General features: G+C 40.1%; 1 protein-coding gene across 4 annotated transcripts in view; it reads right to left on the bottom strand.

The window, feature by feature from the left end:
• Positions 1-27,500, bottom strand: part of rbfox3a (RNA binding fox-1 homolog 3a) — a 346,279-nt gene that overhangs the window by 28,596 nt on the left and 290,183 nt on the right. For 2 of the 4 annotated variants that reach the window (XM_086016850.1, XM_086016849.1), the window contains exons 6-9: positions 22,441-22,689; positions 21,587-21,658; positions 14,854-15,003; positions 3,037-3,090 (exon numbers count right to left, since the gene is read on the bottom strand). In XM_086016850.1, coding sequence (XP_085872976.1) covers positions 3,037-3,090; positions 14,854-15,003; positions 21,587-21,658; positions 22,441-22,689 — 525 coding nt within the window. Of the gene's footprint in view, positions 1-1,417; positions 1,511-3,036; positions 3,091-14,853; positions 15,004-21,586; positions 21,659-22,440; positions 22,690-27,500 lie in introns of all 4 variants that reach the window. The other 2 variants (XM_086016852.1, XM_086016851.1) reach the window with 2 other exon arrangements.

Here is a 27,500-nt window from a genome sequence, read left to right on the forward strand (position 1 = left end):
ATTTCAGGGCTGACTTGGAGCTAGACACAAGAAGGAGTCATGTCATATTATGACCAAATTCCTTTCAACTCTGCATTTTCTTGCATTTGCGTCACTTCAGTGCAAAATTGGTGTTGGCTTCTCCCTAAGCTGTTTTTCGAGTGTGCGGTCCGAGGTTCTAAATGCCATGTTACACAGAATGAGCCGATTTAAAAAAAATCATAATTTAAACTGGATTTTATTTAGGTTTTTGGTTCCCCAACATTACCCAAGCGATAGATTTATTTAACACGATAATGCTTTTTTGCCTCTTCCACCAATATTGCAATTCCATTACTTTAAACTTAATTTTAAACTTGTGGTGCACTCAAATTTTTCATGTTTAACATCATGAGCGTTATCCAATGTGCAAAACCCTCTTTTAAAAAAACACTTTATAAACCTGTTGTCAATTGAACTGCAATATTGACCGACGCCAACCAACAGTGTGCATAATCTGTTTAAGTGAACATGCAATTTACAAATCAGAAAAAGATGGCACCATGAACTGCTTTGACATTATGGCATCTAAATGTTTTCAGCAGAATGTTTTTGCATGTGACTTATTATTTTTTTATTTAAAAAAGCCACGCCCACCAGGGACAGAAACTTAGACAATACAGAAATTACTCCAAAAACAGCAAAATAAGAATGGAGTTAATCATACAAATAAATTGGAAATCCATAAAACAGTGCTTAAAGGAAGACGATAATACTTTATAGCTGCTTCTCAATTCTAATGAGAAAAATTTGCTTTTGATCCTGGTTATAGAAAAAATTTTGATTGTGCTTTAAAATTCCAACCATGTCTTTGTCAGTTAACAAATGTTCCTTTTTTTTTATACACTTTCCCGGTGTTTCGGTGAGGAAGAGAGCAAAAAGATAATTAACAAAACAATAAAATAAATAAAATATGTTGCTTTATATTGTACACAACAGACACTAATATGCTGAAAGGCCCATTGTCTGATATGTGACCACGATTTGTTAGATTTCAACTTGATTTCTTTCTTTTCAACTCCCAAAAAACAAACTGATGTTACTGCGTGCGCATGCACACACAAACACACATGCCACAATCCGTCATGAGCAAAGTAGTAATTCATTGTTTGTGTCAAAACATGGGAAAACACTCAAACGTCGCCGCATCGCTCTTTCTCTGTCTTTGTCACAAACACTTACAGATCAGATCAGGCTTCAGCATGCAGCGTTCAAGGTGCAGCAGGCAGGTGGAAGACACGAGATGAATGGAAGAGAGGGAAGGTATTGCAGGAAACTTCAGGCAGAAGGAAAAAGGAAAGACAGAGTCAGGGGTGGGAGGAGGAGGGCACAAGAAGGGGAGGGAGGAGAGGGGTGGGGGCAGAAGGCAAAAACAGAGAGGAAAAAAAAAGACAGGCACCTCGATTTTGCGTCCCTCTACGATTGTACCATTTAGTTTCTCCCGTGCGCGATCAGCATCTGCGGTTGTTTCAAATGTTACAAACCCAAAGCCCTGCAGTTGCCAGGAAGTGAGGTTAAAAAAAAAAAAACAGAGATGAAAGATTGAAGTGAGGAAAAAAAAGAAAAGAGAGGAAAAAGAAAGCAGAGATGAGAGGCCCGGAGGTTAGGAAATGGGACTGGAGGCAAGGAAGTTGGCAAAACAGGACATTACACACATATCTATGAAAATAAACAGCAGCACTTCATGTGTGACAGTTTCCATTCTCACTTCTGTCTTTTCATTGCCCACTGCAAATACATTTACAGAAATCATTGGACCCGCAAGAATTAGACAAAAGAGTGAGCACACCCTCGAGCAGTACAGGTCGGTATATTTGGATGATTGTCTGTGTTTGTGTGTGTGTGTGTGTGTGTGTGTGTTGCCGTGCTGGTCACAGAAGCAGATCTATGCCATACAATTACGCTCTCAAGCACACTAGTCAGACATGAGTGACTCAGCCCCAGGGTGCAACTCGCTCACGAGACACTGTTTGGGTCTGAGACTGCGAGTAGAAGAAGTAAATAAATAAGAAATACAAATGGGCATTTGATATAAATGCAATATTTAATATACTGTATATTCTATTCTGTCTTTTTCTTTATTTAGATTGAAGGAAGCTATTCCTAGATCAGAAGTGTCTATCAATAACATTATGTATGTGGTAATGCTCGTTTGTGTACAGGTGCCCTGCAATTGATTTTCTACTCCAACAGGGTCTTTTCGTATAGTTTCACTCAAGCGGGAACCAGAGTTAGAATAGTTTCCTATTATATTGATATGATATTGTCTATTATCAGAAGTACGTGACTTAATCAGCATAGCCTGGATGTGTTTTTCCATCAATGATATCTTTTACAGCTCTTTTTCCATTGTTGCCGCTACTAATTTATGCAACTCTGTTTGCGTTCACTTCCACTTCTGGACTCTGCGCCACATGCACGTCACTGTTCTTCGATGCAATTAGCCCTCCCTCTTCCCACCTTTACTCGTCATCACTTAATGATATGACGATTAAATAGTCAAAAACATGCCTAATATGCCTCCTTTAATAATAAACCATTGGCCAATGTCGTCCATTGGTTGTATTCTCGACCGGTTGTGGCGGTATGTGCTGGCTAATACGTTTGTCAGACTGGCACGTTCCATGACGTTGACAGCTGGTGAGGCTGAATTTGTTTATCTGATAGGCTGCATCTTTGTGCTCGCTACCCACAATGTGCGGTTATCTCCTGCTGCTATAGGTCGGGAAGCTAACTAGGCAAGACAGTGTGTGTTTGCATACTGTGAGCAGCCTGATGTCAGCATTAAGATAAGAGGAGGCGGTTGAGCGAAGGTCTCAATGTATGGCAGGCGGGAAATGTGTAAGAGCCGCCTGAAGGCAATTGGAACTGATAACTTTGTAATTACCCTTAGACAGAGTGAAAGAAAGAGCTGTGAAGACACAGGCGCAATTGTGTGAGAGAAAACACAGACGGGGGATACTGACTAAAGTGAGAGGAAATACAAAACATATACTGTACATCTTTGTGTTGACTTACCTTCGAGCCTCGCTCGTTGAAGATAATCTCCACATCCAAAATCTTGCCAAATTGCTGTTGAAGACAAGAAGGGACAAGGAGGAGAGGACAGGGAGAGAAAACAGAAAAGGATCGTTAGATTTGCCGGCATGCAGCAATCTTGCTAACAAAATACAAAATGAAATAAAAAACGCCTGTGTGGCTTTATTCTGAAACTTTTCATTAAATTGTCTAGTATGCAAGTCAAGTATTCCATTTTCTAAATTATCAAACTCCTCTTGACCTGCCAATTAGATTATTAAACTACCCATTTACGCTCAATGCCATTTAATGCTGTGTTTGCTCTGTTGTGGCGATAAAGATGAGTGTATATGGGCATGTGTGTGTATTGGCGCGAAAGGCTATATGCTGTTAATGAACATTACCAAAGCAGATGCTATAGCTGTGCAATGTATTGGCACACACCACTGATCTTAATGATGCCCATCATCTTATGTTTTTTTTCCCTCTTTAGATAAAACACAATTAGGAGTGCAAGTGTCTCAAATTTTCACTTGGAGAAGAAAACACTTTCTGTTGGAATCATCTTGGATGAGCTTACAGCAATGCTGTGTTAAAGTCACAATTATAGTAAATAAGGCCATAAATGTAAAATACTGTAAGTGGAGCATTTTTAAAAATTTATTTTTAGACCAATGTAACGTAGCGCTCAACAACTTATACAATTTCGACCTGGAATTAAAGAATGTGAAGACAGTGCTAGTGAATGGTGCTAACCAGAGATGAGCATCCCGTCAGACTGACGGACATGCCCGTCGGTTCGTCAGTGATTGACGCCCGTTATGCTAACGATTAACGGGACAAATTTTAGAATATATGGACTGATGAATAACGGAAGCGGGATCCGTTAGTCCATCACTCGGGGATGCCGATTACCTGACATTTTTTTGGGGGTGACCGACTGACGGACTAACTGACGGACCTAAATGACCGACTGACTGACGGGTTGACAATTACAATTCAGTTCGTCATAAAAAATGACGGACTGACGAATGACGGACGGGTATCCTGGCCGCTGACGGATGACAAATGACGGACCAGCAAAATTTTGTAAAATGCCCACCTCTGGTGCGATCTCTGATATAAACCAGCAAAAAATGAACACTTCTAAAAGGTAACCTCATCTTGTTTCTTTGGTGCTCGATTCTAAAATAATAGGAAAATGACAATGGAGTATAATGTAAATGAAGCTGATGAGCAGTACGGTCCTCTTCAAGTATCTAAGCCAGGCTTCAGTGAGGTGTGTTATTCAAACTATTAACGTTTACCCACATCCAATAATATTGGCGCAGCAAACTGATGCAGCAGCAGTTTACTGAGAAAATACCGTTCACTCGCTTGTTGGAAAATTGCTCCTAATGGAAAGAGAGCCATACGGTATCCACAGAGTAGCCTATAAAACAAACCAAACAGCCATCCATTTCTCATTTGTACTGTAAACACTGTATCCCTCTCAAATCAACAGGACAAGGCCGCTGGCTGTCCTCAGGTTCGGGAAATGTCGCGGTAATTGTACGGAGATCTGCGTTTGATCATGTGCTGGAGCTACGCTCATGAGTTCATGTTGATCACTAACCTTCCCAGGCAGTATGGTAATACTCAGCCTTGCATTCTGCATAACTAGACCTTGAATCACAGTTTATTTCAATAAATAAATAAAGATGGCGCAGACAACAGAGCAAAGGCAAGGTCACAGCAGCAGCCCTGAAAATTAGGGATGCCAACCAACAATTTCAGATGCAGCATTTATGTACAGAAAATCCATCTATTTTAAGTCATATGAACATTTGATTCCATTATGATCAAATGTATTTTTACAGTTATAGGTTATATATAACAATCTGTGGATTCATTCAATCAATGATAGTGTTGTGTATTTGAGTGGCACAGATCAGAGACACACATTCTCATATTTGTCCGGGACAAGGCCCAGTGAGAGGCCAATCTACAGACCACTGAACAAGCAATTTTGTTCAGCTAGCACAGTTTTCTCTCTGCTCACACAATCTGGGCTTTACTTCCTCCCGGTGGACGGCTGCATTTGGAGTGTGGACATGTGTTGCACAACCTTGGTGATTCATGTTGCTTAATTTAGTGTAAAATAGAAGCTGCCACAATCCAACAGTTTGTAAATCTTTTGGGGTTACTGTATGTGTTCTTGCCTTTGTTTTTCTTTTTAGGAAACTGCAAGAAAATGTAAACGGGTGTGGACAGATTGCCCGAAGCTACATTTCACCATGAAAACAGTCAGTGTGCCAATTTTGTAAAGGAAGTATATTAGGGAGTTTGTTACAGGGCATTTCTTCTTGTATAAAATCCAACAGAATCCTCATGCAAACAATCTCTGCCAAAAATTAGGTCTGATTTACACTACCTGGTTTAAGTTGCACACTTCAGATTTGTTTTTGACGGCAGTGAATCAATTTGTCAATCATCAAAGTGGAGTTCAAATGTACTCTCCGAGACTGCGGCCAGATCGTGACATTCGGGTTCGCTCCCTTTTAACAGCAGCCTGTCACGTATCAGGAGAGCATCATTTTTTCTAAGTTGCTTTAACCACATCTCATATTTGCAACCTGCCACAAAATTCACCATTTTCTCATGAGCTTGTAAATGAGCATAAAACAAAGACAACGCATACTGTACATAACAATGTGCATACACATTATTATGAGACCACCTGTAAGAAAAAGGAGAGTAGTCCATCCAGCATCACGAAATGCTTTAATGTGAACTTTTTCAATTCCAGTGAGCTCTCACTATTTCTCTATTCCCCAAACTGGAGTTGTCTCTGTCTCAACATTTGTTTCAAGACATGATGTAAAGACCAACGAGCTGCTTTATTGTTTGGCATTTAGTTTCACTGGCATGGCTTTTTACCTTTGTCGTTGCCAATTCCATTTCCTTAGTTAAAATGTGTTATTCAAAAGCAAGTAAGAATATGATCTAGGAAGTATAATGCTGTGTTCTTGTATTTGCCGGGGTGAAAATCATTTCTTACTGTAATTTTATTACTGATGTGTGAAGTTTTCTTTGTATCGCCGTAACAATGAGCCATTGCAATGTATCAAACAAGAATAAAAAGACCAGTGATAGAGACATTGATAAAAGTGGGTAAAATAGTCCAATTCAAGTACTTTTTAGCTTTATTCAACAACTGATATGTGATAGATAATCTTGACAGAGGCGTACGACACTTGAGTGAACATCATCTTGAGTTTGTCGGCTGAACAGCAGGTTCCCCAATTGTAATTTATATATATGTCACCCACATTTAAGTGCAACGCTGCATTGTTGAGCTATACTTCTCCATCAATGTCCTCAAGTTATCGTTGCTTAGATGCGTGTGCCAGATGGAGTTACCGAAGCACTGCAACGCAATTAGAAGGGATTTATCCGGATCTTGAAGGCGTTTTGTTTTGAGTACGACCTTTTCTTCTGTTTTGAAAATCATACATCGTCCGTCAGATTCAAATAATAGTTTTCATTGTTTTACTTAATTTCTCTTGATATATTCTGTTGTTACCATTGTTTTTAGAAAGGGTAGAATGACCACAGATAAGAATACCCTTGGTGTGAGATTATGGTCAAGCTGTGGTTTTATATAATTGTTGTCACTAGTTTTAAACATGCGGAAAGGTGGGTAAGTGGTTTGCACGGTTGCCTCACAGTTGTGAGGTACGGGGTTAGAATCTCGCCTTTGGGCTTTTCCCATGTGAGGTTTAGATATTCTTAGCGTCAACATTTGAAAAAAAATGCAGGTCAACTTATTGAAGACTTTAAATTGTTTTTTATGAAACAAAAAGCATCTTATATTAGCTGATAGAATTAGTTGTGAGGAAAGTGGGAGGGGACGCTACACTGCACACAGGCTGGTCTGTTGTCGGCTGCAGGTTGCAAAAAACGAGCTGCAGGTGATTGGATTTTGTGATCGGCAGTGAAAGGCATAGATTGTGATATGCTAATGACGTACTTTTCTGGGTAAATCGTCCGATCATGATTGGTGGCCGATGATCGGAGCACCACGAGCGCATGTATTATCTGGACTGGGCTACATCTCAGATCAATAAAATATGAAGCAGTAATGGCTTTATATACAATTACATTGGCATAAATGACATGGCAATATTTTGTGTCAAGAATTTCTTTGCAAAGTTGGAGTCTTTTTTGTGGTGTATATTCTCCTTATTATAAAAACTCAACTCCACTCTGTCAACTCAACTCAACTTAAATTCGAGAGCACTTTAAACACAATGCGAAAATGCTGCAACAGTGCGAACCATTCAGTAAGACGTAAAAATAATAAAAGGTGGAAAGCAAAAATAATGGAGAAAGTTAAGGGGGTGATTGTAACCGGGCTGCCAATTCACAGGCGCACACAACAAAAAACAGGCGCTTATATTCTCTGCCATTAAATGTCTAGGCTAAAATGCTCCAAATAGTGCAAAATGGTTTAGCATGACAAATTCTAAATGGCAAAAAAAAAAAATAGTATGGAATGTACAAACTAAAATTTAGAGGAGGCACAGGCGCCTTTTTAACTTTAACTTGACAAAAAAGATGGATAGATACATCTGAGAAAATGTAATAGTTTTGCAGTGACTTTTGAATCCTTTTATTGTTAGGTTTTTAGGAAGTGTAAACCCTTGCTAAAATCTTAAATAAAATTGAAGCTTTTGAGGTACCTCTTCATTCCAGCTTTTCTCTATTTGGAGTCTCTGTTTTGGATAAGCCTTCTCCAAATAGTCCTGCTCTGGGTGCTCGTTTTGTCTACTTCATTTCATCTCCTTTTATTTAATGCTCACTTCCAAATACCATTTGGCATCGAATTTATAGACTGATGCCCTTCCTGACTCCAACTTCTCCAATTTATCCGGGCTTGGGACCAGCACAGAGTTGGGCTAGCTTGTCCCCTAAGGGTCTCAGTTCCAAGCTTTTATGACACTGGTAGGTCAGAAATAACCAAGAACTGAAAGCTGATGCAACATCAGTGTCACTGTTTACAGTCAGGATAGTTTCACATCACCATGAACTGAGAGGCCGACTGCTCCAACACAAAGACCTTCAAGCTTTGCAGGAGTTTGCAAAGTCTTCTGAGGGAAAGTTTTATGGCTTGATAAGAAACCATTGTGCTCTTGGCTACAATAACCAGTACAAACTGTTAGGTGTGGTGGTAGCATCATGCTGCAGGGCTGTTTGGCTGGAGCAGCCACAGGATATTGTTAATATGGATCAATGTGAATAGAATAATAAAGAGCTACCTTGGAATTCATTCCAACCATAAATTAGAAAACACTGTTGTAATTTGACACCCGGCAGGCTAACAAAGACTTGGATTGACCATCCTGGTCAACTGACGCCAAAATTGTAGACAATACTCAAGTGTAAGGCTTGTGAAAAAAACAACAAGAAAACCCCAGCCAAGTAATTTACTGAAAAGTCATAATAAATTATTTCCTAAACAGGGACTACGCCAAAAATTAAACCAACATGGCCTTTAACTATATTAAAATGTTACCCTAAATGTACATGCAGAGTATTTATATTGACAGCAGCACAACTTCTTATTTATGGAGGGAATGTCCACTGTCTTGCAATGTGTTATTAATGCCATGCGTATATTGTTAGTGTTTATTTCAGAAAACTAAATCTAGATTTAAAAAAGAAAAGAAAATGCAAAGCACATGCAAATTCTTGATGTAGTCCACAGATATAGCACGTTGCAAGTATTCGCCATTGACATTCATATCCATGGCAAGTATACACACGACTGACTAGAGATCAACTGTAGGGGTTGCATGACTTCAGGTATTTTGAAATTGAATTGTCAACGTTGTCGAGTTGATGAGATCAACGATTTTATTAAGTACGGAACTATCTGTTTTTTAAAATCAAAGGAGGAGGGAATGCTTTTCAATCATTCATATTCATGAAGAAGGGCTCAGCTCATAGACCGAATTTACAAAGAACATACACGGAAATACACAAGAGTATGGACATGGGCTGGGCGAAGCCTGCTGTGGTGTGATAGCATAAACCCTCTTGCTTGGTGTACTTGGAACTGCTTGATAACATCTGCACAACTTGGCCAAATGGAGAAACCTGTTCTCATTCGGGGTCCGCCAGAGCAGCAGGTGCTCCATCACAACCACCACCCTAATGAGGATAAGCGGTGTCGAAAAAGGATGGATGGAAGAATTGAAAATTCTATTCAATTCTTCCATCCATCCATTTTCGGTAGCACTTATCCTCACTAGGGTCGCCGGTCGATTCAATTCAATTTGATCTATTTTATCTACCAGACCCTCGAGTGTGTGGCGGGCGTCTGCCTCTTCCGGTTGTGTTGAGAGAGTGGGAGAGGAGAGGAACAATGCGGGGGAGGGGGAGAGTGAGACCATAGCCTTCTTTGTGTGCGGTGGAGTAATTCCACATTCTCCTTCCACTTTGATGCGGTGCACTCATCTGTTGCTACTAGCGACTCTGCTTCCTCCTCGAGCCAAAAACATTCATTGACGTCAGGTTCCAAACATCATCGAGTAGTAAAGTTGACAAGTGGACTAGTCGACTAGCGTGAACAAGGCGTTGTAACATTACTTTTCACTGCACCAACTCCACCTTGATTATGTGAATAAAAACAAAATATTGTAAATTAACAGCTCCAACAAGTTATTGATGCTCATATAGTTTCAGCTGTATTGATTTGATGATACATAAAACAACAATATCCATCACAAACTCTTGTCTAAAGACGCTAATCGTCCGAATCAACTTTCTGTTCACACTTGGGGGTACAGGCCTTAACGTCTTCACTCATTGCAAAAGCTATTTTGCATGACTCCAATGATACGTTGATGTAAATTAGCCAATTTTGGATTATAATTACACTGCGCTTCTTCAGATGCGGAGAAGGCGAGAATGGAGCCTTGTGGAATAATTGGAAAGGCAAATGAGAGGGGAGCTTTGAACAGGACACATTAAAAAGCATTCCCGTGCTGAGAATGCTGGGTTACCTGGAATGCTGGAAGGCTCCTGAACAGGTGATTAGGCAGGTGTAGGTATCATTAAAACGCGATTACCACGGTACCCAACCCCCATGCACGCGCCAACACACACACATGCACACCTACACAGACACACATTCAGTATATAGGCAGTGACTGTGTGTTGAGTATCTAATGACTCATTTAGGACCCCTACCTCTGGGATTGTGACGGTAAGGGCCCTCTTGCGGTTGGCTCACTAAGTGCCTGTTTATTAATTAAACACAGCCAATTCTCAAGGGACAGCAGTCCTGCATCTCAACTTGTCAGGTTTCACACTGTGTAAGGCTAAATGAACAGCGGCCCAGCTTGGGTACAGACGTTTAGCCTCCAAGCTTTATAAATTATTCCAACTAAAGAATTGCCACAAATGATGATGTGGTTGAAAAAAAAAAAAAGTGATATACAGTCATTCATATATACTAGGAAAATGGAATTAATGGAGTGATGGCGTTAATGCCAATAATCAGTTTGCCATTATGATTCTCTTCCCTCACCCGATAACAGCCTCCCAGTTGTCTTTATTTAATTATGAATTAAGCTCAAAATTGGCTAATGATAAGGTTCTGTTTCCGTTGATGCTGTGCTTTTGTTGGAACATAATGACTTTATATTTTTCAGAGTTTAACTGCTTTTAGAGGTTATGTTTACTTTATTGTTCGCGATACATTCAGGTCTTGGGATTCGCCTTTGATTGAACTTCTTTATATGGCTCAGTTTAATGCTCTCATAATGCTTTTCTATTACAACTTTGGCTGAGATGACTCAGAATTCCATTTGCCGTAATGCTCAGTTATTGCCTTTGTTTGCATCTTGGCGGTAGTCTAGTGGAACTGTAATAGATTTGTGTCTGCTGCTCACACACCCCAATTTAGGTGAAAGGAAGTTCTTCAGTTCTTCTCAAATCTATGGTAGTGAGGGGTAAACCCAGACACATTTTACAGTAATTGCTTCTGCCTTCAGCTCGGGAAAAATAACACATTCACACAAATCCAATTGCTGCTTTTCCACTGCACAGTACTGACTTGTCCTGGCTTAGTTTGTTGTTTGGATTCCTACTTGAAAATATTACTCAAGGAATCTATGAAAACAATGGAACACTGAACACAGCAGTTAGGATGAGACACATTAACAAATAACAGCTCCTTAGCGGACTTAACTGACAGACTGACTGACCAGCTGACGATAACAATTTGGTTTGGCATGAAAAAAAAATGACCGATGATTAATGATGGACCAGCAAAATTTTGTAAAATGCCCACCTCTGTTCTTTTACTGTAAATTTAAAACAGGTATAAAATTTGTGATTAACTTTCGATGTATTATGATTAATTTTTAAATAATTGACAGCCCTATCATTATACTATAGAAAAACCTCAGTAAAAGAAATTCCATAATTTCTGAAGGATAAAAGTGATTGAGAATCTGACCAAATTTAATCGTGGATTAGTTTTGCTTTAGCAGGGTTAGTAGGGGCAAATCTTTTATTACAATCACAACTATTAAATGAGACATATTACACTTTTTTACATCTAAAAATCTAAGTTAAAACTGTCTGTAAATGTCTGGGGCCTGCTTGAACCCCTCACTGACAACTTTGTCGAACATTCGAGTTATGCATTGCTAATCAAAAGCTAACAATGGTAACGCTGTTAGTGAAAGTTAATTAATCCGTGCATCCAAAAACACTGACTCAGCTCCGCTTAGATGATAGTGCAGATGTGAAGTCTGGCTGTTCGATCAGTCTAGCTACTAAGTCATAGGCAGTGAATCTCGTGTGAGGACAGAACTACATAACTAAAGTAAACTATCAAGTCACAATCCTAAAAAAAAAAATCGTAAACACACAGACACAAATCCGCAGGCAAATAGTGACTTGGTTGTGTAAATTGACACTTGAGGCTCTATTTTGTGCTCAGCGCTAGTCTAGCGTGGGCTAAACTGTGTTTTGATATTTTCACAGATCCATGCAGCTTGGCACAGTTAAAAACGGGCATTTTGCGCCATTGTGGGCGTGAACAGAGCCGACTTAATTTGCCGCCTGATTTGCTTCAGTTTCATGCAGGAAGTTGAAACATGTTAAGTACATTTATAAAGAACTGCTCTCCACGGGCGAATGTTGTAAAATTGGCCAGGGTAATCACAGATCCATGAAATGGAGACTTGAAGACCACTTTCTTACTGTTTTTACTGACTTACTGTTCAACAGTACTTCCTTGAGGAAAAGTGGGCTGTTGTTTTGAAGGAAAATGCCTTCTGGCACAGATTTTACCGGTGTTTGTGATCTTGTGTTCAACAGGACAGGCTGAGACCGTCTGTCTCTTTTTATCCTCCTTTCCCATTCTACTGTTCCTTTCACCCGGTCTGATGCCATCATTGGTTAATTGTGGTGCAGTGTTCAGTGCCTCGGAGAATCCACTAAGTGACTGGAGACTGCTGGGAGAAAATATAGTCCCAGCACTGCTCAAGAATACACAAATCCAAACACACACAGACACTCACTCCAGCACCCCTAGCTGGTGCTGTCACCCTGTATACACCTAATGAGGATAAACTCCCTTTTAACCTCGCTGAAGAATCCCGTTAATTGTGTCTCTACTGACGGGCCCTTCCATTCCCGTGCCTTCTCCTAACATCAAGAGCTCTGAGGCCTGGGAAGTGCTGGTGGAACCCACAGGAGCAGATGTTTCAGTCCATTTGTGGAACAGGAAGGCGGGTGTGGGAGTAGGAAACGCATAACTCCGACCTCCTATTAAATATTCATACTCGTGCTAGGTTTGGTTGGTACAATAATAGCCGTGTTTGTCTTATATGGACGCAGAAAACAGCGGTAAAGACTCGCGTGCTATATCCAGGCAGCCCCAAAAACGTCCTGCGCTCACACATGAATACTGCACACTGTGACGCCGCCGAAGCTGACGGAACGTTCGGCAACATTTTTTTTTTTTTCTATTAATAGCCAACTACCGGGCACTCATTTTGCTGCGATTCAAAATTTCAATCACCGATAAATAGCATTCAACGTCACAGATGTACCGGCCAATCACAAATGCGCTGTCGTGTCAGCTTTCACGCCCAACAACCATTGCTGACTTCTCGAGAAGAAATACACAAACTAAGTTTTACAGCTGTGATCCAGCCAACCATCTCACCTGGTTAAGGAAAATAGCCACAATAAGTTGGTGAGACACAATATATTGAGGCAGTATTTAAAAAATAATCATATCATCAAATGATCTGAAAACACATCCATCGGTACAGTCTGTCCTCCCTGAAATTAGTCTTCACAAAATGTTTCCTTTGCATGTGTAAAGACAAGTGGAGCATACAATAGGCTACCACTCTGACTTTCAGAGGACCACTTAAGGACAGACATGCGAGATAAAACATTAATAAAGCTAGCCTAATTTGGGTTAAGGGGCAGGCAAAGGTAAGGGTGTGAATTATTTAGTTTTACGACGAGAGGCTTGCAAACTAATTCAAGGGACACAACTCTTTATGCTGTATGTTGGAATCGTGTTTCACATTTGAGCTCTGTTTTAATTGACACAGATTTGTCTTTGTGGTGTATTTGCGCACACTCCATTGTACATTTAATTAAAAATTCAAAATGGATCATTGCTCCTTAAATACAGTGATACCTTGATTTAGGAGTACCTCAATTTATGAGTTTTGGAAATTTTATGAGCACGTTTAAGATATGCCACTCAAGTGGAGAGGAGGAAAAAAATCAAACACATAAATACAAAATAAGAAAACTTACAAGCAGTTACACACATCTCACATGCTGTGTCCAGATTTGTAGGCTGCGTCCTCCAAAGACCGAATTTGAAGGCTACATGACGTAACTTCTGGTAGCCTACTAGCCTGGTAGCACGCTGGTGTCCAAATTTACGCGACCTTCTAATCTAGCCTTCAAATCTGGCCTTTGTTTCCATGGAGACTGCTTTCGAGCACACTTGGGTAGCCGACATGGCTCCGCTCTTCTTCTACGCCGCTCTTCTTCTACACTTCGTCAAGTGAGAGTCGCCACAGTTTATGCGGTCAAGGAGGCTACATGAGGCGGAGCCTTTGAAGGACCCAGCCTATGAAGGATCCTTTGGAGGATGTGACCACACAGCTACAAATTAACTGACCATGCTCCTGTATACGCTGACTTAGGCCACACATCCCTAAAGGCATACAGCTCAGGCATACAGTCCTTGTTGTCACTTCTGGCTTGACAATGTACAGTTTTTACAATTACAAAACCGGTTTATTTCCTTTTCTCTCTTGTATGATGCTTCATATTATAAAGGTTTTTTTTTAAAACATGCAACTAAATATGTACGGTACTGTTTCTTTAGGGGCTTGAACAGATTAACAGCATTTTAATTCATTTCAACAGGGAATATTGTTTGTGTATATGTGCCTTGCGATTGACTGGTGACCAGAGGCTCCAGTAGGGACAAGCGGTATAGAAAATAGATCTATGGATAGTCTATTTGCATTAGGCCGAATGCCGCTGTCCCTTAAACTTAACCGAGTGGAGTCAAGTTAAAACAGATCTCTTTGTGTCTGTCTTGCTTCACTATCATGCAAAATTTGACTTCAATTTAATAAACAAAAAGAATGAACGTAAATTGTCCTTTTACATTAATTTTTTTTTGTAGTGTCTGTATTTGTCAAAACAAGAACCCCAGCCAGGATGTTATAATAAAGTACAGAACAATAATGCATCCATGGTAGTCCATCTTACCCCAAACATTTGCCGCAGATCAGGGTCCCGGAACCGGAAAGGTATGTTGGAGACATGTAATCTTTTGGGCTGCTGTTTCTCTGACGAGTCACTTGGCTGCAGGTGAAGATGCTGCGATCCCTCCGTCTGTGCAACGTCATCTACCTGCTGCTGTAAAAAAAAAGGCACACAGAATGCCAAAGATCAATTCGTGTTGGGAAGAAACTCTGAATCTGCAAAAGGTCCATTCCAAATGTATCCTAATTTTCTGGCATACCATGCACTGGTGTGACTATTCCAGTGATAAACTGCAAACAGCCGGTATTTGCCTGAAAATTTTTGGTCCATCCGAAACCACTTCACAAAGCAAGGCACAAAAGTGAGAACATGCAATGCATTCAGTCCGCCTGCCAGCTGCATTGAATTATTGTTTTAAAATACTGTGTTGTGGTTACAAAAAGATTCCATGGTATTTTTCACCGAAACACGATTCGCACGATTATACCGCGGCTGTGGGTTAGTTTAACATTGTCACGACATTTGCACCGTCGCCGAGTGGTTGTTGCATATACACTTTAGATAAGTGTTCTCACTTCCTATGCTTGAGGAAAATGATATTTATCCTCAGTAAGATTGACAGGAAACACATTGTGAAACATATGATCCTGCTCTCTGAGCGGGAGCGGCAAGTGTGCAGCACAACGTGTAAGATAATTTAATGCAGTTCATTGAAATGAGTAAGTTGCGAGAGAAAGCGAGAGGGAGAACTGGTAGGAACACAGATCTTGTCGATTGAGAAGTTCACTGGAAGGATTTGCAAACTGGCAACCAAGCAACGCATTAAGAGTCAAGTTTATAATCAGTATTACGGTGTGTTGACCAATTTAAAGTTCATACAGTATATTGAATGTTTGTTTCTTAAGTATGTTGGAGAAAGGGATTTCAACCATTCATGTCCAAATCTCACATGAATTCCTCAGCCCCTCTGCTGTTTTTAATCAGTTTAATCCATTGTCAACTGTCGATGTGAAAGCAAAGCAAAGCACAGCAAGCAAAATAAAAACAAAGCTGGGGCTCTAATTAAAGCCTCGGGCTCTTTAGCCAATGTTTCGCCTGTTTTCTTAAAGATTCCTGGGACAGCATTAATTGAAGCAACCTTGCTGTAAACTGATAGTGCTGTGTTTTAAAAAAGCACATGCAAAAAAAAGTAAAATAAAGACAACTTGGATACCTGTAACTTTATCAACTTTTGATATTCCCCTTTATTTCTAAAATACTGGAAAGGCAGATGAGAAGTCATTTCCAGAGGTGGGCATTTTTTACAATTTTGCTGGTCCGTCATCCGTCAGCGGCCAGGGTATGCGTCCGTCATTTATCAGTCGATCATTTTTCGTGACAAACTGAATTAGAATTGTCAGTCCGTCAGAGGTCCACTGTTCTGTCAGTCGGTCCCCGGAAGAAAACATCAGAAAAACGGGCGTCCTCCAGTGACGGACTAATGGACGCGGTTTGTGACGATTACACTGAGGGATGAAACCCCACTTCTGTCATTCCTCAGTCCGTCATTTCCAAAAGGAGTCCTGTTATTCGTCAATTGTCAGCAAAGCTGGCGTCCGTCAGTGACAGACTGACGGACCATTCTGTCAGTCAGATGGAATGCCCACCTCATCGTTTTTAAAAGATATGCTGGAGGTTTTGAAACCCTGGAAACTAAAAAAAAATGCTGCTTTTCGTATTAGTTTAGATCTGTCAGCTGACATCCCCGACCCGTCACTCACCTGGCGCATTACAGGCTGTCAGTGGGACGCTTTTCGAGTGGTTGCGATCTTACCTCACAAGTTTTTACGTCAGTCTTGGTAATTTTACCTCATCGCCTTGGCCCCATTATAATTATCTTTGTACCTTCCCTATGTGTGCTGTTATGGGAAAAAAAGAGCATCCTTTGCTGTGGTGGCTCCCAGAATGTGGAACAGCCCTTCACATTAGATGCCCCCAAAATTCTCATGATTGTTCCCCAGATATGCTGTATCATAAGTTGTCGAGCTTCTGTTCATTTTTTACTCTCATGTATTTTCGTGGTTTTATGTTATGTTGAATTCAATTTTATTATCAGTAATGCTACATTTAATTTTACAAAAGGTACCGCGCTTAAGTCTTTTGTAAAGTGCTACATAAATGTCTTTGCATTGGATTGGATTGTGGGAGTCCAGTTTCATTAATGGAAGCGTTTGGAGGCTTCCCAGCAACATAATCGTTGGTTGGTATGCTGGATGGAATCAATTTATCCATCAAAATATACAGTGGGAATAATGGTTAGAAAATGTGGGGATTTTTCATAATAGCTAGTTTTTATTTCGGTTCGACTTTTGTTTTAAAAATTCAGGTAGTTTTAATTAATTTTTAGAGCATGTTTGTTAAGTCTTCGTTTTTGATCTTTTAAAAGTGCTTGATTTTTATTTTTGTTTTAATTCGTTTGTTTAAAAATATGGCGTATTTGTGAAAGACAAAAAAGGTAATTAATTATTGTGTAATAATGTACAATAAACAAGCAATACTGTAATAAAAACATTTAAATTGAACCCCTGAAAGCTCATGTATGATATTAATTGACAGATGGAGAGACATTTTTCCTCTCATAATTTGGTTTAGTTTGATCAACATAAGATGTAGTCTGTTAGTTTTTGTTTTTTAAAAGCATTTTCGCTTTTAAATTATTTCGTTAACGAAACAGTTTTTTTTTCCAATTTTGGTTTTCGTGAACTATAATGACCTTGTTAGGGATCAGAATGATTGATTATTGTGTATCGTAACCTTTACTGTTGCCATTCTATTGGGCTACAAACACGGTGGTTAGATCCATTCAAACATAAAGGAGCCAAGTGATAGCTCTCTGGTGTCACTAAGGTTCCATGTCTGCTTTCACCCACACGATTCTATCACACTCATTTCAAAACTAAGAGAGGATGAAAAGACGGATTGACACTCAAACAGTATGTTGGTTTAATCCTTTGTTGCTTCCCCCTTGGCCCGCTTGAAAATGTTTACCGTGAGCAAGCAAAGAAAAGGGAAGAGGAAGAGCGAAAGAATAAGGGCAAAACCCCAAGATGGAGAGAAGATGTCAGCTTATCCGGCCTCCAATCAATGAGAGAGAAGTGCTGAAGGTAGCAGCATTTGTAGCAAGAGCCAGCGAGATGGCGAAGGGAGAAACTATAGAGTGGGAGACAGAAAAGCGAAAGAATGAAGAGAGAGAATTAGCGCGCGATGATTGGCTGGGGAGGAAGTATTCAGAGATGCAAGACATGGGGTAAGTGCTGACTGAAGAGAGAACGGTAAAAATGGAAAAGACAGGGAAGTGATGATAATGGAATTACATCACTCTCTCTTCCTCACACACAGACACCCACACAAACAGAGCACACACGTACACACAGAGACACAAAAGCTGAATTGGTACGGAGCTTTAATGCAGCAATAATCAGCTGTGTGGGTCTCATCCTGACTGCTGATTTTGTGGGCACATCCCAGACTAAACACCAGTTAAGTGAAGACAATGGGTTAAACTGTGGATAGGAGTCTTGTCCCTCAAGTCTGCATTTGTGTGAAAGAATGAGTGAAAAATAAATCGAGGTAAGAGAGAAATTGATCCAATCTGTTGTAACAGTGTGATGTCTTAAAGTGGATTAAGGACTGAAGAAACTACACAAAATGTCTCCTTTAAGTTATTCGGGAAAATGTAAAAATATGTTGTTACTGACAGGTCAGTCAGTTGTCAAAGAACTAGTGCTAGCTGACTGTATTTTGCTAGCCATGTTGGTTGGTTGTGATTGACACTGTAAGCTCCAATTGGCCAACCTCCCAGTTTTGAGTATTCATTTTGTTAGCTTTATGTGATGGACAAAACATTTCCAATTTCAACGATCAAATAAAACTAATAGAACAGTTGTAGAATGCAGCTTGACCAGGGTAAAAAAAAACCAAATCAAACATTGCTACCTTGAGCCATATCATTCCCATTCACTTGGAACACCACGTTTACTGGTCTCAGGGCACTATTTTCACAAAGGCACACGTGCGCTCTCTGAAAAAAAATGGCGCATCTGACTGGGTGCATTTTCTTTTATATACTGCTGGCGAAGCTGGCAATTTCATGACAGAAAGTAGTCTAGACTTAAGACCAGGTGAAACCAGGTCTAAGTTGTGGCGCAAGACGATTTTGGTGGATTTGATCCAGGCGCAGGCAGAAAGATTTCTGTTCTCCGCTCGTGTGTGGTGGATGTCATCGTATTTCAATCATGAATATGTCATTAGCGTGAATCGAACCCTCTGAATCATTGTAGAAACCAATTAAATCAATACATTATTATAACCTTTAATAAAGTTTTAAAAGCACCCCCTGTTTCTTCTTGCAGTTCTATATAAACAAGCTTTGCATGCACCGATCTCCTGCATGGACTCCAGCGAGCGAATCTGTTATGCTTCCGCCATGTAGACTGCGTGCCTCACCTGCGCTAAATTTAAAGGGAATGAGAGGAGCCGATTCGACTGACCAGAAATAAAGCGGGCGGTGTTAACGCCCACTACGGCGCAAAGGCCAATTTCTAACTGTGCCCGCCTACGAAACTACCAAAAGAAAGAAAAACGCCATCATCTGTAACTGTAGCTTGCATTGAGCGTGAAAATAGGGCCCTAAAAGTCTACATTTTAAGATCAATCAGTTAACCTGAAACTTTTGTTAATTTCATTAATTTACCATTATTGACTTCTGGTAATTATCCCAAAAACAGGTAGTGGCCATTGAAGCTAATATGCTTAGATTATGTTTACATCCTCATAAAGAACACAACAATGGCACAAGAGAAACAATTTTTAACCGCAACAAACCTGGACACTTAATCTTGTTTTGCATAACATAGCTGTTATTAATATTGCACGCACTATAATATGGTATTTAGAAAAATCACATTTAAAAGAGTCAGCGCGGCACAAATCCCTACACTGAAAACTCTCTCACGATAATCCCTATTCAAATGGAATTCTCCATATAGAATGCGGGTGAGTACGTGTGTGTTAGCTGATGAAGCCCGCCGGTATTCTTCAATAAACTCAACATGGAACTGATCAAGTTTTCAGCTTAACCCCGCTCGGCCTCTGTCATAGAGCTCAAATCTGTCTGTTGTCTCTTGTTGCTCCCTGGATGTGTTGAGTTGACTCCGCCATCCATAGTGTGTGAGCAGCCAGGGAGGATGAGGCAATAATTACATTAACATTATCATACACAAGCAGACCGAACTTCCTTCGCTGTCACCGGGGAAACGGCGCCACCGAGTTGAATACTGTGCCTGTGTGTGTGTGTGTGTGTGTGGGGAGAACGGGGGATACAAATTAGACAGAAGCAAAGCTTTTCTATGAACTTAAGCCTTAGAATTCCACACACGGTCATATGCATGCACACATAATCCCCCGCGGATCCCAAACTGCCCTAAACAACTCCACCTGCCTATAAAGCCAATTAGATCCCAGCTGTGTATTTACAGTGTTGTCCAATGAGCAGGTGAGAGTGGATGCGAGCTCAGCAGGACATCAGTGAACTACAGAGGCAGGTAATGATCACACCCGCGACTCAGCACAATAGTGCAAAAACAAACAAAGAGTGCGTTACGATTTTCACTTGGTTAGTGTCTCTAGAAAGTGAAACTTCTCAAGTTAAATGCCCCTGCCGTCACGCAGTTGGGGATTCTACAGATTTATTTTCGGGAAATATGCAAGTCACCAGCTCGGCTGCATGTATTGCCAGACATTCCCAGCATGCACTACTTGCGATAACTCTCACAGTTCTTAAGATGAGTGGTGGTGCAGAATGGACATGCTTAGCCGTGGATGTGTGTGTTTGCAAATCTGTGTTTGACCAATCATATGTTAGCAACAGAGGTGAGCATTTTACTAAATTTTGCTGGTCAGTCATTCGTCATCCGTCAAGGGCCAGGGTACCCGCCCGCCATTCGTCAGTTTGTTATTTTTCGCGACTAACTGAAACTGTCTTCGTCAGTCCGTCAATCCGTCAGTAAGTCTGTTAAGTCCATTAGTTAGTCCGTCAGAAGTTTGTTGGTCCCGACAAAAAACGTCAGGAAAAAAAGCCGTCTGCCGGTGACGGACTAACGGTTCGTCAGTCGTGGTTAGTGACGATTACATTGACGGATGAAAACCCATGTCCATCATTTGTCAGTCGGTCTATTTCAAAAGGAGCCCCTTTGTTCGTCAATCGTCAGCAAAACGGACGTCCGTCAACGCCAGAATGCCCACCTCTGGTTAGCAACAAGAAAACCATGTGCTCAATTGTTTAAGACTTTGTTACTTGTTGCGGTACAAGTCCAAAAGCTGAAAATAACATGATATAAAATGAATTTCTTTGGCATATCTTCTGGTTGTCATTTACTTTTTTACTTCTTGCATTATCCCAGATTCCGGAGGATCCCTTAGGATGGGGTACTTTTGACTTTTTAAGTTCTATGTTTTATGTTGTATGAAGCTCGCTTTCTGAGAGACTTCAGAAAGACAGTCCTAGAGTCAACAAGAAAGGCTTCATTGACTCCCTGCAGGCTTCACAGTGTACCACCCACCACTACAAAAGCATTTGAGCTCGACTCGCCGTATCAATTATCTTAAAACCCGGCTGGCTTCAAAGGTGAGCAGCACAGCGCACATGAATGAAATCTTTTGATTGTAAAAATTGCATTCAAATCAAGCAATAGTCTACCTTGTAACTGTGGTGAGGAGAACATTCTCTCCACACAGCTTCCCCTGAGAAACCATCTTTAAGCAAGCAAAACTGAAAGAAAAACAAACCATTTGGGTCAAGGATTGCTTGCTGACATTGCACATATCACAAGAAGAACATTTTTTTTTTTTTTTTTTTTTTTTTTGGGAAATGCTGACTTAGTGCGAACATTTAAAGCACTCAAAGTCGCGAATGGCTCCAACAGTATATCTCAGTTTGCAAGGTCTTCCAGGATACAGGTGTCGGACTGATCAATTTGTATTCGTTCAGGAGACCGAGCTGAAAGCTACAGCAAAGCAATGCTGCAGTCCTGTAAACAACTGGGGCCCCATAAGACGTTAGTGTGCATACTGCCAAAGCTGCGGTTCTATAGGAACCGGACAACATATTTTATTAAAAGAACATAGCGAGAAAGTTGAGGCTTTTCTTGATGGAAGGGATGTTTTTGCTCAAGCCTTCAGATGGAGAGATTGTACTTTGTTTTACTTGCTGATCTGCTTGCCCTGCAAGATTGAGTGCCGGCACTTTCCCAAACAGTTTGTATCAGCTCTTGACTCACTTGACTTTTCATGTACTATTTTGGCACTCAATTGGTCAGAAAAACGTCTACTTGTAAATCATATATTTGACTACATTGTAATATAGAGCAATTCATTTATAGCATTTTAGCTGCACTACGTTGCACCATATTATAAAATACATCATACCCAGCAGTGGGCATGAAAGATCTGATTGTATAAATCTCCAAAACTCCACACAGGATGGATGGAGCCTGGATCCAAACCCTCATCATATTAGTTTGCTGTTTAGAATCATTTGCAGTGTTGACTCACCGTTACTGTGTTGGCTGTGAGTGCAGGAACGTTGCTGTCATTCACGGGCTGTTCACTCTGTGTGTGTGTCGGCGTGTACAGCGTCAGGGCGTGTTCGGCAACCGTGTTTGGTCCTGTGAAGTCAGTTGGTGGGTGAGTGTGGGGTGTGGCATACTCAGCGGGCATCCCATTCTGTGGTGGAGGAGGGTACTGGGCCGGCGGAAAGGGTTGAGCCATTGCTTCAGGGGGAGCTGGGGCCTCTTGATTACCCTGCAAGAGAAAAGAGGGTGGACGTTACAACAAACTCAACTTATTTGCACAGTTTACTGGTTTACATTGTCCAAATAATTGTGGTAGCTCATATTTCAAATGCACAACTGTTTGTAGTGTTGGAATTTTACCAACAGGTTCAGGAAAGTGTACCTCAGTTCAGCCCAAAAAAACCGTCAAAACAGTAGACCCTAAACCACCCAAAAATGAATGCCAACCACTAAAGCACTTCAGAAGAAAACGTCAACCTACCCTAAAATAAGAAATCATAACTCTCTCGCATTGCAGAGTATTTCAGTGCCGTGTAAACTAGAGATGATGCAATGTTAAGCCAGGAGTTCACTAATGAGGTATGCACCAGGCTGAGTGAAGTGTACTGAAGATTGTGAGGTTGAAGGCTGTGATTGACTGCAAGTGTTAGCTACGGGCACTAGCTGCTAACTAGCCACTGTATTTATCTACTGGCTGGCTACTAAGTTACTTGCTATGAAATGTGTTAATTTGACCCTTTGCAGCTCGTTATGTTGACTGGAGATTAGCTGAACAACTCTTCCGTGTAGTTCTTTTATTAATGAAAATGAAACTTGATATTTGAATGTTTCTATCTGTACTAGCCAAGTATAAAACTCTTTGCAAAGAAATGTGCTATCAAAAAGTCTTCTCGATTGTTCTTTTATTAATGAAACTGAGACTTGATATTGGAGTGGAGCACTACCCAACCGTAAACCTCTTTTCAGAACACAAAATATGAAAGTAGATGTGGATAAACTTGAACGCATTTTATGAGAAACGAACATTCAATATGTCTTTGACAAACGGCTGAAGGTTGAAATGTTTCTAGTACAAGTTTTGTTTCTGGTCCATTTTATCTTCATATTCCACCCTTGCTTTAGTAATGTGACCTCTTATTCTGTCTATCATGAATATCATGCTCTTTCACCCCTGTCCATGCTCTCCTTCTAATTTACATACCAGCAGGATAATAATTTCCTCCAACCAATGATGATGAATCCATCTGACATATGAGCAAGCCACCATTCTTCCGCACTGCTTCAAACATTAATGGAATATGGCTTAAAAATGTAATAATCAATCTCAGCAACTTTTTGAGGAAGGATGAGGCTTTGACCTTAGCCGTTTTCAAAGGTTTCCACAATCAATAGCAGTATTGAAGTTGGCTATTCTCATGCATAGAGATTGATGGCATCGAGCATAACAAAGCAGTTTGCCAATGGCTCGCAGACTGTTGCATTGCTGGATCTGGCTGAGAGTCACCATTGAGTCCGCAGGCAAAAGAATCATTATGCTCAAATTAGGGTTCACTTCGGCTTGTACAAATGAAAAACAAAAAACAACTGGCCAGCAGCAAGACTGAGGCAAAACACAGATAATCAAATGGGACACTTCTTATATGTGGTAGATTTAGGTGCAAGCGTCCAGCTATTATCTACTATACTGCTGAGCCTCTGCGGAGTCTGTCACAGTGTGTGATGCGGGCGGTGCTTCGCAATGTTTGTGTACCCTCTAATTTTTAAACTCATAAATAAGAGCACATCAACCAATTATAGAGAAATTTAACAGTCTATAGCTTACTCCGTTTATAATGGTAACGATTAACTCGCTGACACTAAAAGTTGACCAAAAAAAACCCCATCTCCATTGTCAGTTGAAATTCCGTAGATGTTCTATACACTATTTATGATTAATTACTGGTGATATATTATAATTATCTTAACAGCATTAAAACAACCACATCTAGCTAATGTGCTGTAATGTATAGAGGGAGGCACACCATTAGCACATTAAGTAGCATTAGTACTAAAAGAACACATAAGTTAAGCAAGCCTATTAGCAATAAAAAGCAAAGATAAAAGTAAATTTAATGTTGAATTATTCAAAGGTGTAAAACAGATAACATTTGAGATTGCTTAATAAATGTTCATGCCAAATGCTAGAAAAGCTATTGAATAGCATTTGCCACGGGTGTTTTCAAGGGAAGTGGATGATCATGATTGCTGTAATTGTTGTTGAGGCGATTTAGCACGTATTTGAAACTTGTCTTTATTTTTGGACAGCAAAATACAAAATGTGTGCATTGATCTTGACCTAAGAAAAAACGGAATATTTGTACCTTGAAAATCTCAGAATTTACAAGATAACACAACTTTTCCATTTTGTTCCCGTTTATCAGCCTTTGCTCAGATTTCCCTTTCCTTGCTAATCTCTATGCAGTCGATACAGGGTTGAAGTTGTGCCCTGAGGCAAGTCATCTTAACTCAAACAAGGAACCCTATCAATAGCTGTCGTTAGCTTACAGCATCTGACTTGCAGATAAAATGTGGCCCCGCTGATCACAAATCAAAACAAACACATCAACATATATTTGCATGGTTATAGGTTGCATAGGCAACCAAAACTACTGACTCATTGGGGGTACCTTAATTCATATTGTAATACTTTGTTGAGAACTTAGAAACAATGTCATTAAAAATCATTCGTTATGAATGTTGTGTGCATATATATCTATTATTAGGGCTGCTCCTTTATGAAAAGAATTATTTTGGTAATTGAAATTATTATTATTATGTCATGATATTCAAATGTCACCATACAATAATATTATCACAATATTGTGGAGAGGTTGGCGATATGTAAAAAGCTCATGATATTGTATAAAAGCTCATGATATTGTAACAAAAAAGAGGTCACATATAAACAAATCTCAATATTCGTTTTTTGTACATAACAGCATTCACAAATAAATAGGCTTGGCCAGTCATGCATCAAATTAAACTGCACTAATGACCTAACCACCAAAGGGTGCTGTAACAGCACACATGGAAAACAACTTGGGATTTTAAACAGATTTGCCGCTATTAATATCATGACATGATGATGACGATATATCGTGGCAATTTTAGTATCGTGTCATCCCTAACATCCATCCATCCATCCATCCATGTATATATGTGTGTGTAGCTCACAACTGATACACTCACTATGTGGGAAGTGTTTTTGCTCAGATGGTGGAGTTTGATGCAGAAAAGACGCAGTAGGAAAAGAGGCAGGGTGAGGGAGAGATCGTGTTAGAGACGGTCAACTTCCATCATCCATCAAAGTGACTGAGACGCTGACACATTGAGACATTCCCAGATCCTTGTCAACAAATTGTGCTGGTAAATGATTTCTCCTATGAGCTCCATCATGCTATCCACCCCTTCTCCCTCTCTCTCATTCCCTCCGTCCATCCTTCCATCTATCTCTTCACATCATCGAGCTCCTTTCTCCATCCTTTTCCCTCATCGACTTGATTTCTCCTCAGCTCAGTAGAGCGCTGCGCACAGTGTCTGGTTGGACTTGAGCTCCACATTAGAGACATGCATGTCATATGTCTCTCTGTCGATTTCCTTCACACGTGTACACCCATGCATAGATGATAAGAAAGCAATATTTCAGTCAACCTTGTGTCAATTCAAGCGACCATGGATGAAAACAGAAACTAACAGTCAAAGCGTGGCGGTACATTTCAAATAACACTTTCATGCTATTTTGACGCAGAATTTGATGCTGTGTATTTATTCTATCAATTCAGTGTGAAACATTTCCATGCTTACAACTTAATAACTAGATTGATCTTAATATACTGTATTATTGTGAGTGATAAAAATACTGTACAGCAACACTTAAGCGAGCATCAGCGCACTAACCCCATGTGTGTGATTTGCTTTTTGCTGATTTTTTTTTTTTGCAATGCTTATTCCAAATGAAGAATCAGCCTCAACAATGGTGTTAAGAACAGAAGACTGAAAGAGAAGAATATACTGTACATTGGAAGTTATAAACTTAAGAAACCCAGAACGCTCCAGCATCATTAGATATGTCATCACATATATTACTCACTTTATCATTAACAATATTTATTCCTACATTTTAAAAGGCTCTTTAGTACTTTAAAAGGGAGGGAACCTTTCTATTCAATTCGACTTGGGTGACATTATACACGGTGCTCAAGATATTTTCAATGATAGTGACGATTTGCATTACTGCGACATAATGAACATGATAATATATGTCCTTGTATGTCAACATGGCAGAAAACAATTTCAGCTATTTCAGAAAGAGCTAAAAATATAAAAATACAAAAAATAAAAATTGCACAGCATTATGTTGTTGTGTTGTTAAGGAAAAACCGGAACGGTTTGCTTTTTTGAACACACCCAGTATAGCAGGCTGGAGACACTGAGTTGTTTTCAAAATGTGACACTCTTCTCAATCTTCCATCCATTCATCCATTTTCTAGACCACTTATCCTGTGCAGTCCCTGGGAGACTTGAGTCTATTATAGCTGATTTAGGACGATATGTGGGGTGCACCCAGGACACAAGGTTGGCAAATAGAGGCAGACAACCGTTCACATTCAGACCTATACCCAAATTGGGGTCTTCGGTTAATCTAACATTCATGTTCTTGACTGTGAAAGGAAGGCAGAGTACTTAAAGTCAAGATCACTCAGTGGCTCCTTGAGCTAGTAGCTGTTTATCCCACTGCATTTATTATAGAAACTATGGCTGAGCTTCAAAAATACGTAGTTATTTAATTCGTTCGATAAAAAAGTTATGCTTTTTAGAAAATAAAATGCACAACAAACTTACCCAAGCACACATGTGCTCCCTCTCTGAATTATTGTCACACACTTGATGTACTTACACACACTGTTACAACACGGCAGTTTCCTTTGTTGTTGCACTTGGGTTTGACATTAAAAGATAAATATGAGACGAGATCAACATTTCATCTTTTATTTCCAAGCA

Source organism: Filicampus tigris, chromosome 19, assembly GCF_054856515.1.
Source record: "Filicampus tigris isolate MCC_2025a chromosome 19, RoL_Ftig_1.0, whole genome shotgun sequence".
Classification (NCBI taxonomy): domain Eukaryota; kingdom Metazoa; phylum Chordata; class Actinopteri; order Syngnathiformes; family Syngnathidae; genus Filicampus; species Filicampus tigris.